This window comes from Montipora capricornis, chromosome 14 (assembly GCF_036669925.1).
Source record: "Montipora capricornis isolate CH-2021 chromosome 14, ASM3666992v2, whole genome shotgun sequence".
In the NCBI taxonomy this organism is placed as follows: domain Eukaryota; kingdom Metazoa; phylum Cnidaria; class Anthozoa; order Scleractinia; family Acroporidae; genus Montipora; species Montipora capricornis.
Window position 1 is genome coordinate 38,674,586 of NC_090896.1, and position 17,500 is coordinate 38,692,085.

Consider the following 17,500-nt stretch of genomic DNA (forward strand, 5'->3'; position numbering starts at 1 on the left):
AACTGATTAGAGTGTGACGTGAACTGCTAGTTTTGTTCTCCCATTTGAACCATGTGAGCGTTAGCACTACTAATAGAAATGGGCCAAAACAAGGAAAGAGAAAAGATCTGACCAGGGTGGGAAGTGAACCCATGACTTTAACATCTTCAGTTCCCACGGTCTGCTACCGTCTGACCTTGTAGCTCAGTCGGTATAGGAGCGGTGATCTAACCCGAAGGTCGTGGGTTCAATTCCCACCCTGGTCAGAGTATTTCTAATGTAATGTCTCTATGAACGAAAAGTTCCAAGCTTAAGCAGTTTATTTGGAATCTGAAACACACATTTCAACTTCTTTTTTGTATTTTTTATTGCCTGTGTTGCTTCACTACTGAGTTACTGAGTAACTCCATTAATTACTTCATTGAAAAATGACCAATGTGCAATTTTTGCAACCAGAATTTCCTATCATCCAGACAAATAAAGTAACGGAAAGCGCGCGTCATAACTTCAAGTAAAAACATAATATAACATATGTGCAAGGTTATAGCGCGCGCTGACTTTGAGAGTGTCGAAGAAAATTGAAGTCAGTATTAAAACCGCTTCGGTGCAGAGACCTAAAAGATATGTCTGTCTAAAGCACTGCTGAAGCCGGAGCGGATAACAGAGACTAACATGTCCTCTGGAGTGTGACCCGACGAAGATGAACAATGACGGCCTACAGGCAGATCTATGTTACCCAGCCGTGTGGAGCACAGATGTTCTCGGAATCTGTCACCTAATCTTCTGCAAGTTAAGCGTTACGGTTTTACTAATGTAAATCTTGTGACAGCAGCGGCACTGGATTAAATAAACAACGTTCTCGCAAACACAGGTATATCTAGCGTGGATTCTGATGCGCTCACCAGGAGCGTCAATAACACATGATGCATTAGTGTGTAAAAAGGTGTTGCAGCGCACGAGGCCACAAAGATAGGTACTACGGTCGCAATTAGCAGCTGTCGTTTCATTCAGGGCACTTCTGACGAGGGAGTCACGTAAACGCAAAAGCTTCTCAAAGGAAAACAATAATGCCAGGAAGCAATAGAATGTTCCTATATTTCATTTTTTTTTTTTTTTTTTTGAATCAGCTGAAAATCTGTGTCATCTATTACATGTGCTAGAAAAACGAATAAAGGAAAGGAAAGGAACTTTATTTCAGTGTCTAGTCGTTTTATAGTCTCCTTCGCAGCCGCTCGGGCCGGAGTCACGGGAGCGTTGCGTGACTCCGGCCCGAGCGGCTGCCAAGGAGACCAGTCGTTCTAGCGCTGGAGCACTAATTGGGGACACTGAACTGAAATTAACAATGAAAGCAAATCAAGTCAAATTAAGTCAGATTATTCTAAATCTCGTATGTATATCATAGATGGACTGGTTAGGAAACCTCGAAAAATCAAAGAGGAGAACTACAGTGAAATCGCGTTTTATGACAAATTGACCGTGACCATGGACAATCTTTTTTCCTTTGTTCAAAACTGAGTTTAAGTGAATTAAGGACAATGCCTACTATTGTTATTGCCCATACGTTCTGCGCGTCTCAACCTTTTTGGAGTTTCCTTTTGGTGGTGCTTACTGATACGCGGTTTAAAACTATGCGGGGGAAGCGGAACTTAGCAAGTGCTTTTGGTCAACAAAGAGATTTTGGGGTAACCACGCATTTTTCAATGATAATTAAGTTTCAATTCGGAAAATAACACCATACATTGCTTTGTACTTTAAAGCTTTTTACAAATATTGTTGATTAATTATCTTTCAAATGCGTGGTTTACCCCAGTTTTCTCTTTGAATTTCAATAACACTTGGTACGATCTGCTTTTCCCGCATAGTGAGTAAACCGGGCAAAAATGCCTTTGAATTAGTAGCCACCGTCGTTAATCGAAACCTTTTAGGAAAAGGGTGTGATCTCTGCATGGTCAAGGCCAAAACATTGAAGTGAAGAAAAAAAAAACAAAAAGCAAACAACAAAAAGCAAAACAAAACAAAAAAAACAAAGAAACATGTCGAGTTTTGGAGCCATCTTCACATATTAACTATGCACAAATGAAACTTTTTCTTGGCATTTTTTTTTGTTTTGTTTGTGGTTTATTAGTTGCCGTGTTGTGGTTTCAATTTGGAAGAGAAGTTAAAATCCTAACATGCTTAAGTTACTTGTGTTACTTCTGTTGTTAGCATCCGCTACACTTTTCGATTTTTTAATGATTCACAACATGAACCTTTTCAGTTAAATTAAAGTGTCGCTTGTCTCGGTGTTTAGATTGGCTATGTTATTCCTTGCGTGCTTCCTTCCTTCTTTCATATGTCTTGCTAGCAGAGGCCAATTCTGTGTTAGAAAGGAAAACACTTTATGTAACTAGGTTTTCTATGTTGTGTTCTTCACATTTCGTGAAATGTGAAAATTGCGTTAACTAATACTGAGCAGACTATGATAATCCACATGTGAATGAATAAGATAAAAATTTAGAGATCATATATGTAATTTAACAAAGAAAGGTAGCCTGTAAACTGGAGTAACCCGCCTTCACAAGGTCATTTGTAGATATAGGCTAAGTTGCCGTTTGTATACAAAATACTTCAAAATAATTGCACGACCTGCTGGATAGGATTGGTTAATCTTTTTTTTGGTTTAATTCTTGAAGGATATAATAAATGATTGATTTCCCAACTTACATACCTGAAATGATTAGGTCATTCAGAGTTTGTTAGCTGAGAAGACGGCCTCGTAAAAAGGAAACTGCTCGGTTTCGAGCTATCGCTCGTTCATCGCCGAGCTGTTTGTAGCCGGAGTAAGTGGGCAAATTGCTACGGTTTTCAGACTAAGGATTTATATTGTGAACGAAATGATATATGAAATTAATCATATATTTAACTGCAGATATGAATCAAGTGAAGCTATGTTCCTCCTGGTTTGGACGCAAAAAAAAAAATAATAAAAAATAAGCAATTGCGTAGAGAAGCCTGAAAATTTCAGGACTTCAACGGGGTTTGCATCCGTGACCTCGCGATACCGGCGCAACGCTCTAACCAACTGAGCTATGAAGCCACTGATTTTGGGAGCTGGTCTTTAGTGGGTTCATATGCTCCCGTCATATGTTCAATATATGATTCATTTCATATATCCTTTCGTTCATTGATTCGCTCATCACGCGAACATATGAACCCACAAATGACCAACTCCCAGCCGCAGTGGCTTCTTAACTCAGCTGGTTAGAGCGTCGCACTGGTATCGTGAGGTCACGGGTGCAAACCCCGTTGAAGTCCTGAACTTTTCAGACTTCTCTACGCAATTGCTAAATGTGCGTTCATAACTGCGAGGATCATAGCTTCACTTGAATTATATTATAGCACAAATCATAATCATAAATAATAATGTTTTTTTTTTTAAAGAGATTTGGTAATTATTTTCTTTTAGGTTCTTGTGGTTATGCTTCATCCAGTAAATCGTTTATCTACTCACTGCAGAACATCAATGGCTACGCTCCTATTAAGCTCCAGGTCAAGTCAGGACGGCAGCACTACGCTATATACAGATGTTCCAATTACGGACCAACCTTTGGTCCCGGAGACATCTACATTTCAAACAACGCTGCCAGCAACCAAGAATCGTACACATGGTGTGGCTTCTCTTACCCCCTTCCCCCAGGGTATTATTCATCTTCTTATTCCTGTAGATTTTATGCAGGAAGCTACAAGTTTACTCCCACTGATATAGAGGTATTCTACGAGACAACCACTTAAAACGAGCCGAAAAGATTGCCGTCACTATTCTATTTTTTGTGCAACCTCGTTCCCAGGGCTTTTCTTAGCCGCTTCAAGGTGCCTTTAGATCAGGGGTACTTCTTTCCAGAGAGCTTTTAGTCAAAAACATAGTTTTAGAAAAGAAAGATGTAGTTATTATAGAAAAGCCCTGGGAACGAGGTTGTTTTTTTGTGTAATCAGGCCACCATATTTAGCGTGTTAGAGCGGTTTTCAATTGAGTGTCGAAAGTAATTGGCGAATTGCTTTTGTTTATGATTACTTCACTCAGTGATAGGTTCAAAGTTCTGTGGCCACTTTTTCAACCAATCAGAAGGGAAACAAAAACTAATCGTGGATCGCGCGTGCACATTTTCCCGCGCTTTGTGTCGGCTACATAACAATTATTTCATGAGCCCGGGCTGGATATGAAATAGCCAACGAGGGCGTAGCGCGAGTTGGTTATAATCACTTCATATCCAACAAGGGCGAATGGAATAATTGTTTTAGTAAATTCTCAAACCGGGTTTTGCCGCCGATTTTTATTTCCACAATTTTACAAAGCGTCCGGAAAGAGCATCTTGGCGCACTATTTTCCATATGACGTAAAACGTCGACTATTGGCTCATAGTCGGAGTTTTTTAGGCAATCAAAAAGCTAGAAATGCAATAGTCGGAGCTGAAAATCTACTAAAGGTAATTACTTTGAGTTATGATTGGTTTACCAGATAGTCTCCCTCCATTTTGATTGGGCAAAGGAATTACTTCTGGTTTTGGTTTTACGACACTCGATTGAAAATCTCTCTATGGTTTAATCAAAATGTTGACAATCACTCGTCCCGTATATGTTTTAATCCTACAGTAATAGCAGACTTAAATAACGAGTCATATCGATTTCATTTATATTGACCATAACAACAACAAATGATAACAACAATTTATGTATGTTAAGGGATTTTAAGGAAAGAAAAAAAAAAGCTAATGGTGCGTTCGTTTGGGAATAGGAATACATGGAAAAGGAGTTAGAAATCCTTCGCTTTTACGAATTTCGCATTAAAAATTATTGTCAAGCACCTGGTGAACATATCTTTATTATCCTTGTTGCTTCAAAACGCCAAACATACCATATTACATTATCACTATAAATATACTCATTCCGCTATAGGTTCTTGCGTCCTGCAACCAATACCTTCAGAATTTCTCCGCGCACGGACCCCTGACAGTAATAAAGCTTGCACAGAAGAGTGACTCCTCCTCTGTTTGTCGGAAATGTAAAGTAACGTTAAAATCGGTAAATTACTTTTTCACTCAGGGGAAACCAGAAAAGGGAATGGTTCTTCAACAGTTTTACACCATGAGCGTGCTGGGACGCCCCAAAGAAGGCAGTGCTCGCCAGAAATTATTATCCGGCCAAAAATCCACGAAAGGAATCCATAACAACAGGAACAATTTAATTTCATCTTGCGTAAACATGCGCTTATCTGACATAAAGCAAAAAAAAGCCTCTTTCTTTTGACCCAACAGCGAATCCACAAGAATGGGTGGCAGTTTAACCATGAAATGTTCTTCGCAACATCCTTCCCTTCTTGTTATGAAATATCAGCAAAACCTAGGACCACAAGCACATGACATAGCATAAAGCGTGTAACTTGCAACTGTTTTCCTTGGTACAAAGCTGGGGATTTTAGGACACCAATTTTATGCCCAAATATGGACAAAACTAATTTCGAAGCTGCATTCGCGGGAACCTGCACGGCCTGCAATACGACACATCCAAGTAAGGAAATGCTTATACTAATAATAAAAAAAGAACAGCTCTGAACCAGAGTTAAACGCTTCGGGGTCATAAGCGTCTGCTAGGAGTACATAAAATGTTCTCTATTAGAAGTATACGACTTCAAAGTCCCTCTTACTGGTGTCATTCAAGCTCAAACAGCCCTACAACGGCAAAGTTTCACAATCGGTCTCCGCCGCACAGTTTCCCCTATTAAGTCGTTACCTCCATCAACGGAATTAGTGCTGTTGTCGCATACAATATATCTTCAGTTGGCAGACTCCGTCGGGACACCATTCGGAAGAATCCATTTAGAAATGAGTCGGTGCCCATTCCAGGCTAAATGCTTCTTCAATATGGACAGCACATGTTACAAAGGTATCTTCTCTGGGGGAATAGGCAAAGGAATTTCAGTTTGTTGGTAATGAAAGGGTCACCAAAGGACAGAAAAAAATAGGATAGGTGTTCTATCCCCAGACACTTTCGAGTCACGAAATCACCAAGAAAGTGTCGTCTTGATCGAGTTACGGCTGACACCAAATAAACCATACGTTTTACTTATTGAATAGATCACTTTCATAAATGGTGACCATTCTTTTGTATTTATGTTAATTAGACCTACTGCCTTCATTTTGAAACAAATATTCTTTTGAAATTTGCTCGTCGTAGCGAGGCTAGAAAGGCTTAGTAGCATTAAAACAAAAGATTTTTTTTTTCTGGCCGCCGTTATGAAAATGGTCTATTCAATATCTTTTATTCCTTCCATGAAGCATTGCTGTATGTGGTGACATTTAGGAGAACATGCTTCATGTACGATAACAGACATGTCCAGAAATGCAGGTAATTAGATGCATTCGTATTTCAATAAGCGTCACGAAGTGTCCCCTTGCTCATTTCCCCAACTTCAACATCACTCGTGTATTTGAATACAGACAATTGGCGTCACAAAGTGTCCCCCAAATGCTGCTCCTCAAGTATGGATAAACTGCTGCATTGACCCTGACCTAACAAAGACGCTAATCTTTACTCTAATCTTATTGTAAGAAATAGGCTGGAAATGCTTAGAAACGAGTTTCAACAATTTGGAGGATAAGTTCTATTCATTAAATTTATTTTACAGCACTGTTTCATGTAAATGCCTAGCACGATGCATCTATTAACGTGACGTAATTTATCACCATGGGAACAAACTTGCTAATTAAAAACACCCTTTACTTAAAAATAAACTTGGTGAACCTTCTTTTTTCTGCACTTACCAGAAGTTAATAGAACAACAAGAAATGAAAAAGCCAGCAAATCCTGGAGAATATTGGATATGGCCTGAGAGTAACGCCATAACCCACTTTGATAATGGATCAATTAAAAAGGAGCATAGCTACAGCAAGGATAAATAAACTAAAGCTACGTGTAAGCTTATAAGGGTGGCCAGAAAAATACCTGCCTTAAAAAACCCCCTAGGGAAAAAGGGTACAGGAAATCTGGGACGGGCTAGGCACAACTCACGTCCCCCGCCAGGACTCTAAATAAATTACTCAAAAATTACAAAGCCAGCAAAAGCGAAAATCTAATTCTGAATAAACAATCGCCAGTGTATACTGGAAAATATAAAATAAGAATTAAAAACGAACAGCAGAAACAACTAAATTGATTAGCTGATTTGCACCTCCAACCAGCATAGATATCTAACAAAACACAGGCTATTTTCCAACAAGCCGGATTGGACGCCGTACCAGACTTTATACTGTGCGTGCCGTACTTAGAAACTTCCCTAACAAGTGGCTTAATATGCTTCTTAAATTCCACCCTTAAAGTGGTCATAGAAACGCCCAAACTAGAATGAAAATGCTCCTTAGACTTGGCTTTCATAATTCTACGAACTAATGGGAACGCAGAGGAAGACTGCGGCAAAAGCTTAACCAACCGCTCGGTCACAGCCACAGGACAAGTAACCTTGCCAGATCTAGCGAGAAAAGCAGTGTGGCCTTCCCTATGTTGATCGTTTTTCATGACACTCATCAAAGAATCGGTCAATAAGGCCGCTTCAGGCCAAATCCCGGAAAATCAAACAACTACTGTGCCAAAGACCAAATATAGCGATACAGGCACAAACCAAGACGAGACCAAATAAACTCGAAGCACGCCAAATAAGGCTTAAACTATGCCAACTCGGGCTTAAAATATGCCAAATCAGGCTCAAAATGTGCCAATTCCGGCTCAAAATATGCCAATTCAAGCCCAAAATACGCCATCTGACCTCGGCCTTCCAAAATGAGATCGTGTTTGGCGGGAAGCACAACAACCTCCCTGACGAACGACTCAAACCGTGAAGGTCCATCACAATAAAAGAGTCCAAAAGGAGGCCGACGGCCATTCAAGAATAATCAAAGTCCCACGACCGGAACAAGCTGTGTGAACTCGAACGGCGTTCACGACGAGACCCACCGGAGGGCAAACCCTGTTATTCTCTCCACTCCAATCCTGGACCAACGCATTAACACCAGTGCAACCGGGAGAAGCAAATTTGGAGTTGAAACTGAGCGTTATAATAGGAGGCAAAACGGTCGATCGCGTGGGGACCCCATTTGGCGTCAACCAGTCGAAACACGGGGGATTAACCTGCCAAGCATACTTGTCAACGAACCGGCTTAATAGATCGGCCCTCCCGTCGAGCGACCTGGGAATCCACTGCGCTACCAAGGCAATACCATGAGAAAAACAAAAAAGAAAAGATGCTTATAGCCACCGACTGAAGATGGACCTGAAAGGTACCAACAGAAACTATCCTGGCGGCACTCAGATCGTGGGTAAAATTTTTTACCTTCTTGGGCTTTAGGTGCTCAACAAAAGAAAGCAAAACATGATAAATAGCTTCACCTCGCAAAAAGTAGAACTTTGACCCAAATCGTCGATCGACGACCGCTGGCCACAGAGCCATCGAGGAAGGCGGAAAACCCTCCGAAGGCTGCGTCGCTCGCGTCGGAAAAAAAACAGTGGACGAATCACGGGGAGGTCGAATGGAGTAAACACTAAAAGATCCAATATTATTAAATCAAAACTTCAATTCCTCTAGCAGAGCGGGAGGGAAGCAAGGAGTGTGATCCCAAACCGACCTAGACTCTATCGCTAAGTGCATTTGCTTAGTCAGAAGACGGGAAATAGGCCCAACCGCCAAGGCAACCGAAAAAATGGAACCGGCGATCGTGGCTAATTCACGGTAGGACGATGACTTGATATGAATGGCGAAACATAATAGCTGCTAAAGCTTGCAAACTTTCTTCATGGGAATCCGAAACGTCATAGAAAAAGTGTTGATCACAAAACCTAGCCACTCGCCCACTTTCATCGGAACCTAGCACGACTTCCCCTCATTAAGAAGGAGACCAGAAGAGTCAAGACCCTTTCGCTGAGTAAAGGCTGCTGCGACGTCTGACGTCATATCGGACTGACTACAGTTGTCGAGTTATGCCCCATAGATCACCAGCAATTAACTAATGGGCGCAACAATTAGCAAAACAAAAACACGCGCTGCTGAGACCGAAGGGTAAAACCGTTAACGTGGAATACCTAAGTCCGCTGCTAAAGTGCCAAACAAAACCTAGATAATTCTGGTGTTCCGGAAAAAAATATCAACATGGTGGTATCCATGCAGATTTGAGGTCCCAGGTAAAGAATCAATTCCCTTCCTGAAGAATCTGCGAGAGCGAGCGAAGGTCCTCGTACTTAAACTAAAACGAACGAGACGGCAATTAACGTGCCTAAGATTCCGCAACCGTCAAAGGGTTAACTCAAAAAGGAGACTACTATGCTCCACGACTCAGCCAGTGTCCAAAAGCTCAGAAATAGCATGAAGAACAAAGTCTGGATGCCTAAGAGCCGACGAATATTGCTAAAAAGACACAGGGCCGGATAACTGGCAAAAGGAAGTCGATAGCCGTAGGAAAAGGTATCGAGAGTAAACTGACGAGCGTTTTAAGGTGGATGCCCAAAAACTAACGGAGGAATTGAAACGGCCTTTAACTCCTGGACAAACATTGCCGGAACAAAATTCATCCGAAAAACCGATGGACAGCAAAACCACACTCAACTGAAGAGTGAAAGTACTCTCCTTCATCTAGTCGGGCACGGCGCGGATTGGTCTCTGAAGAATCGGAAGACTTTAAACAAAAAGCATTAAAGGGGCCGAACTCCCCGCTCTATATGAAATCAAAACAAAAAATAATATAATCAAACTGATAGATGCCAAGGGCCAAACATTAAAATAAAGCAAAAACGAAACTGTGGGTAGTAGGTATACACAGACCCGAAGAATGAATACGAATGAACAAGACACATATAACCATATGCAAAATACTTAACACCGCTTAAATACCGGGACACAAACAGACACCATAATACACTTAATTAACCATATAGGAGCGTACAGAAAACAAATATCTGCTAAACTGCGCACTTACCAGAAGTTAATAGAAAAACAAGAAACGAAAAAGCCAGCAAATCCTGGAGAATACTGGATATGGCCTGAGAGTAACGCCATAAATCCGAAGGTAAAAACAAAGCAAGTTTCACGTGAAAAGTAAAAACAAAGTCTCAAGCGCTGCGAAGAGCTAAAAGCCCTTCGATTAGGCTGACCGCTTGCTGAAGACAAGGATTCTGCGTCCAAGAGTCCTTGACCTTGTTGTATGATTTTCCTTTTAAAGCGACGGATGCTTTGTCAAACCTGTCCAGCACTTGAACGGCATGGTCCAGCTGCCGTTGGTTTCCCTTTCTTTTACAGGTGTAACTTTCTCGACGCACCCTTTTAACGGCTTGCTCGACAGTGGAACCATTTTCCTCCAAAAACTGCCTGGCGGAACCGCCCAGACGATCCTCGATAACCTGCCAAAGGTTATCGGTCAAAGCACCGATAGACTCGGCAACTGAAGACTAGATTAACTGGTTAATAGAAGGGCTGATAGCAGCGCCTGAGTCGTTAACAGTAACGATCAAAACCGAAGAACTTAATTTGCTGCTGCTCCTTGGGCATAGCGAAAGCAAAAACAAAACTGTGGGTAGTAGGCGTGCACAGACCCGAAGGATGAATACGAATGAACAAGACACTTATATAACCATATGCAAAATACTTAAAACCGCTTAAATACCGGGAAACAAACAGACGCCATAATACACTTAGGGCGCGTTCGATTGACGGTATTCCGGAATAGGAATATATGGAATAGAAGTTAGAAATCCTTCGTTCTTGCGGGGACTCACATTAATATTGTCAAACATCTGCTAAAAGGCTATTTTAAACATAGCTTTATTACTCTTGTTGCTGCAAAACGCCATACATAGTGTTTTAAATCATCACTCCACTTATTCTTATTCCGGAATAGGGTCAATCGAACGCACCCTTAATTAACCGTATAGGAGCGTGCAGAAAACAAATACCTGCTAAACTGCGTACCACAGATATTTTTGCATTATAGCTGGAAAGTGATAAGGGGTGCTAAGATAAAACTATTGGCAGAGTTAAAACATATATATTTGAAGCGGATTCAGAGTCACCTGAAAATTTTCTAATTGTAAAAGGTGGCTATGAACCCGCTCCAAAGAATTTTCTTCAAAAATTGCGTTCATAACTGCGAGGATCATAGTTTCACTTGATTTCATACCCGCAGTTCATGATACGATTCATTTCATATATCATTTCGTTCAATAATAAAGTGATTTTCACAATTATCGTCATAAGTATAATAATTTAGTTTGGAAAGCCTTATCGATTGAAAAATGGTTTTATTTGCCACCCTTGTAGTTTTTATTCTCTCCTTTTTACAAAACACATTCAATTTGTTGTAAAGGCCTGCATTGAGATAAAGTGATTGTTTCGAGGTCACGCGCTGTAACCAGTTAAACCCTTGCTTGATAATATCCGTTCCATACTTGTATGCTAAGTTACCTGACCTTTGAGTAAAACCAAGGCTGAAGTTGACCTTTTTGCGGTAAAGACCTCATTGGACTTATGCCAAACACAATGTTCAAATGTGAACTACTTTGCATTTACAAAAGAAATGCGAAGGAATTCGCATTAGACCAAGCTCAGCTCCAGTCTTACTTTGAATGTCGTATTTTGAAAATTCTCAAATTGCACTCGCCAACGGGCTCGTACAGTTTTGAGAACTTTCAAAATATCAAACGTTCTCGTAAATCACGAAATGCACTCGCGTTAATACAATTTCCTATACTTATTCATTGGGACGATTTGCATCGATTGCGTGTCAACAGCTTTGAAGGTCGTTGGTCATAGAAATGTTTATGCACTAGCTATAGTTTATTGAAACCTTTAGATCGATTTCATGAAAGCCACTTCGAGAGTAATTGGGGTATATTTTGACCTTCACACAAAGTTCTTTTCAGATCTTTTAAATTTCCTTTCGCGATCTGAAAGCTCACCCTTCCCTTGCAAGTCATTTTTACCCCCTCTCTGTTCTTTCTGCTTATGCGCATGCAGGCTACTCTCCAAGAATCCTTCTAACTTTTCCTCACTAAAGGCCCTGGCAGACTGCTTCAACATCCGGTCGATGTTGTTGAACAACGATGTTGAAACCATGTGCTTCCCCTCTCCCCCCCCCCCCTTCCCCCTTTTCACCGGTGTTGAAACATTTTGAATCGATGTTGATAACGTTTGCCCGTCGCAGCAGTCAACATCACTCGCTTTGTTGAAGAAAATGTTGAAGGCGTTTGCCAAGTCCTTAACACTTACATTCGTATATGCATGCACATTTAGTCAAATTCATGAAACATTAAAATTTGAAAAAGGGAGTTCCCAGGTTATCCCTTTATGAGAAAAACTACACAAATGCAGAAAAAAAAAAAAATTAAAAATTAATTTTAAAATTGCCTAACATCTCTGTTAAGAAATGTATACTCATTGTTCTGTGGTTGTCGTTTCCGGTTCTTCAATAAAACGCTTCCCAAGTAGGTGTGTTCGCAACTACTCACTTCAACTAGTGCTTCAGTAAAAACAGGACTCTTAAAAAGAGAGCTGAATAAAACCAAAATAACATCCTGACATTGTGAGCATCTCCTCCAGCAATTTTCTTCCACATATTCCCTATTCTTCTTGCACTACCCACTAGCGGCCCAACCAGGGCATTCGTTAGGGTGTTTGTCGATGCAAGGAGCTATAAATGAAAGCAACGTAATACCGGTCATATATGCCTCACCAACCTCACCCCTACGCCTACTTTCAACTAGGAAAATAGCCCACATAGCCTCTGGCGCTAATATTGGAATCAAAGTATTGGAGAGCGGTGTCATATTGATATTCTGTCCAGAGAACATTTAGAAGTCGTAAAGTAAGGGGAATGGAGCTGCAGGGCATGCAGTCGTCGTAGAGCTATATTTAACCTTACGTCACCTATTGTCATTAATGTGCCAACCGCAAATCTACTGGCTGTGGAAACAAGGGATTCTTTTGTTCTGTGGATGGCAAATAACAAAATATTTGTTTATAGGTAGTCAAGTCTCCTATTTTTGGGATAAAGTGGTTAATTATGCCAACTTGTTCATTCAAGTAAAATTGATTTTTAGAAAAGAACATGTGGCAATAAAATAAAAATTCAGAAAAAACAGAATAAAGGAAACGAATCTTGAATATATAAAATAAGAAAAAAATACACTAAAATTAAAATAGAATGAAAAATTAAAAAGGATATTTGATAAAAAATGCCAACGAATGATGTCCGAAGTCCGTTTTGTTTGAGTGTCACTGCTACTTGGCCTACAAATTTAATAGAAGAACCTTTCAAGTTTTTAATGTACGTTTGGCCTCATTAGAATAAGCACATCAGTCTCTTATTGATGAGACAAGAAACCAGCTATTAATGCTGATGGACCAGTGTGTAAAAATATCTAAATTTACAACTAATGTATTGCTCGCTAGTGCTTTAGCCAACCCAACATTTATCACCGGAATTTCGAAAGCAAAAATCTGAAAATTGATAAGATGACTAAAGTTTAACCAGTTCTTTGAACTTTTGAAGGCGAGCAACCTAATATGTTAATTTCACAACGATTTCCCGATCACACTGAATGAGCGACGTTGGAGAGGTATTTCATAATTGGCCAGTGTACAATGCATACTGCAAACTTAGAGCCACCTATCAGTTTGCTTATTGTTTATTTTGTTTACTCTTCTTATGGAAGATATCTTTATTTGATGGTGGCTCGAGGATACTCGGAAAAACTCCGATTGCTCCAACGACCTTCCGATTACAACTTCGGATGTTCTACTGACTGAGCCATAGGATGCTCGTGGGAGCTTAGTCATTACTGGGTTGCCAGTATGGCAAACCCAGTCGCAATCTGTGTTTAATTTCGTGGGTTTTTTTATTTTCCGTGTCGGTAAAAGTTTTTCCTGTCACTCCCCTGCTAAGTGGTAGCTTTGTGCATAGTGCCTTCTGCGCGTATTTTCTTAGGATCGAGAGGGTAGTGGGAAATGCGTAGATTTCTCTGGTAGACACAGTAGAACGCTTAACTTAACCGGCAATGGCGTCGAAAGTCATGTAACGCGAATGGCGTTTTAGTGGATCTTTGAACAAAATATACCCTTATGAAGCTCATGAATGGCAGGCCAATTGGATATACAGGCGGTGGAATCTATCTATCGCCCGTCGAGCCGAAATCAAAGTGAGCTGTATTTACCTGAAGTATATGGTAATTTGACACGATTGAGTTTCTTGCCTTCACGCACGCAATGAAATAGGAAGAGGCACATATGTTGTTTGTTTCAATAAATTTTTCGCTGGAAAAGGATTCTGTGGTATTTCCTGCCTTTGTGAATTATAATATCATGTTGTGTATTGAATTTCCGAGCTTAAGGTTGTTTGTGATATGGGAGAAGTCTTTTAGTATTGCTCTGTAAGCAGTAAGGGTTCACAGGCCTGCTGGAAGCGTGCTTGAGTTTCAACAAAATGAGCCCCAAAATCAGTGAAAAATTGTGACGCAGATGAATAATAAAGTAGCTGCCATTTCCAAAATGATGAAGTTACCTGGTGATAGATAACGTCGAACGCGTCTTGGAGAGTAAATTTTGACTTTGCATAAACAAGAGTTGGGCGATTGTGATCTTTGTTTTGACTTCGCTCATTTCATTGTCAAACTTTATAACACTTGACAGAAAAAGAAACTTACAAAAACCCGGTATCTTGCCATCACTTGACACAGATGCTTCACTGTTTGGCGAGTAAACATGCCGCGGTAACTTAATCACGGCGCCCGCTGAATTCCGGCCATGTCACTTTCGATTTGGCGATTTATTTGAACGTAGCAAAAATCTCCCAAAATGTTTGTCGCTGATCGTAACTTTTTATATTCTATATTCACGGTTCAAAATTAATGTTGTTTTCATGTCGTAAATATGTTATTCTCGATCGACCGTCCTGGAGACTTCCTTCTGCTCTTTCTAAAAACTGTGTATCAATAGTTATTTACTTTTGCATCAATATTTGTTTTTGCATAAAGCAAGCTAACAAGATCTGTACCTTGCTGAGTTCGCATTTGTTAGCGTTAATAGTATTTTCGGTCCGATGCTTCTGTTTTATGAGGGGTGTATTGTTGTGGTCTCCCATCTTAACACTAACCTCGCCGAACACGGATTAATTTCAGTGAACTTCGGCATTACAAAACTGTCAGTTGCTCAGCGGGCACGCTCAAACTTGTGGTGAAAAGAAGTTTATCAACATGTCAGCCCAGAAGCCAATGTTTCTCACTTCCCATTTATTTTCTTCAATCTTTCTGGGTTCAGTACTTTGCTAGTAACCACATGTCTTCTCAGACTATTTACCCAAGACTTCTACCATGGCACTACAATGATAGACAATACCAAAACAATATCGTGCACTGTTAGAGCTACATATTACGCAAGGACAGATCTGTTTCGTCGAACGAACGTGTGAGGACCTGTGAGCCAAAGGGCCTCTTCTGGTATGACTTCTTAATGACCTTGAAAAAAATTCTTTGGAACGGTGCACGTACCACAGGCAACCCAGTGTACCCTCACGGAGGGTCTAGTTTTTTTCCGTGTCGGGAAAAGTTTTGCCTGTCACTCCCCTGCTAAGTGGTGTCTTTGTGCATAGAGTCTTCTGTGCGTATTTTGTTAGGTTTGAGGGGCCTGGGGTAATGCGTAGCTTGCTCTGCACAAATAAACTGTAAGGGCTTCGGAAGACATTGTAACGCGAATATCGTTTTAGTACATCTTTAAAGAAAATATACCCATATGGAGCTCAAGAATGGAACGTCAAGACAGGTGGTAAAACGTAAAGATCTGGAATCTTAAAGCTGATTTCCAGTCCGTACTGCGCACTCTCGAGATTTTGTTTACGAGTTTTGTTTTGTTTCATGTAAGACATTTCGCATCTTCTTACATGAAGTAAATTCAAACTTTCATGTCAACCGCCATTTTCGACGCGAAGCTTTGTGCTTCATTCTTCCTGATATATCACTTGATGAAAACCTTCACAGCGGTAAAAATCAATGAAGCTGTTGGAAAAAGAGTTTGCAACTCTGCAAAGGTTAAAAAAAATGGAAATATGACAGTCAAAAATTATTTGAATGAAAGCTTGTTGTTTCTCGATTCCCTTTTATTTTCTTCAATCTCCCTGTGTTCAGTACTTTGCTAGTAACCACATGTCTTCCAGGCTATTTACTCAAGACTTTTACCATGGCACTACAATGATAGACAAAACCAAAACAATATCGTGCACTGCTAGAGCTACATATTACACAAGGACAACTTGAACCTCCTGGTATACAACACTCATCTCTGTTTACATTATGGAATAAATCGCTGTGCTACTTCACTACCACACTTAATCAATGCGTGTCAATTTTTTTTAAAGATTCAGGAATTTCTTCTTTCTGACAAATGGTTAATTAATAGGCCGGTAGCCAGGTTTTTAACCTCAGAAAAGGATCTGTTTCGTCGTACGAACGTGTCAGGACTTCTGAGCCAAAGGGACTCTGCTGGTATGACTTCTAGGTGAGCCCTTAAATGGTCTTTAATGACCCCCCAACTTGAAAAAAATTGCCTGGAACGTTGCACGTTCCACAGGCAACCCAGTGTACCCTCACGGAGGGTTTAGTTAAACTAGGTTCAGGTGACAATTGTCCCGCTATACTGCTACGACTGAAGTTGTCCAAAAGCATCAATTTCATAAATTACCTTCAATATTTTCTCCGTTTTTTCTGCAAACGGCAATCCTAAAATGACCCCGTTCGGATAAAAAAAAAAAATTACTGCTTTGTCTCTTTTCCTTAGAAACTTTTAGGCGTTCTTTTCATTGAAACGCGCGGTTGGGGACTGGCACTAGATGCGCTTGCGCTAGGCAACCGAAGTGCTATCAGGTATTCATTTGAAGACCTTTACTACAAAGATCCCTCATAAGAATTTCGCATGGCCTAAAAAATATATCATGACTTAATACGGTCCTTCGCAACCACTGCCCTTCCGTAGTTAAGGTTCATCCCCCTTCATGATGGTAGTTCAGCGTGCTCTGACTGGCATATCTATAAGTCGAAGGAAGGATTACGTTTTTTGCAAACGTTGGCCGTGTAGCACTTATATTTGAACAGACTTAAGTGATTAGAGTGTGATGTGAAGTGCTAGTTTTCAACCCCGTATGAACCATGTGAGCGTTAGCCCTACTAATCGGAATGGGCCCAAACAAGGACAGAAAAAAACTCTGATCTGGGTGGGAATTGAACCCACGACCTTCAAGTTAGATCACCGCCGCTCTACCGACTGAGCTACAAAGTCAGACGGGAGCAGACCGTGGGAAATGAAGAAGTTATTGTCACGGCAATGAACATGTATAAGTACAAGGAAGGATTACATTTTTGCAAACGTTGGCCGTGTAGCATATATATTTGAACAGACTTAACTGATTAGAGTGTGATGTGAAGTGCTATAGATAGTTTTCAACCCCATATGCACCATGTGAGC

The 17,500-nt window shown here is 40.5% G+C and overlaps 1 protein-coding gene across 2 annotated transcripts in view; it reads left to right on the forward strand.

Moving 5' to 3' along the window:
* Window positions 1-17,500, forward strand: part of LOC138032754 (uncharacterized) — a 119,369-nt gene that overhangs the window by 43,796 nt on the left and 58,073 nt on the right. Inside the window, exon 9 of one of the 2 annotated variants that reach the window (XM_068880473.1) lies at window positions 3,425-4,077. The exons of the other annotated variant lie outside the window; for it this stretch is intronic. Within the exon in view, the coding sequence (XP_068736574.1) occupies window positions 3,425-3,750 (326 nt within the window). The 3' untranslated portion in view covers window positions 3,751-4,077. Of the gene's footprint in view, window positions 1-3,424; window positions 4,078-17,500 lie in introns of those variants that run through there. 2 annotated transcript variants of the gene reach the window in all.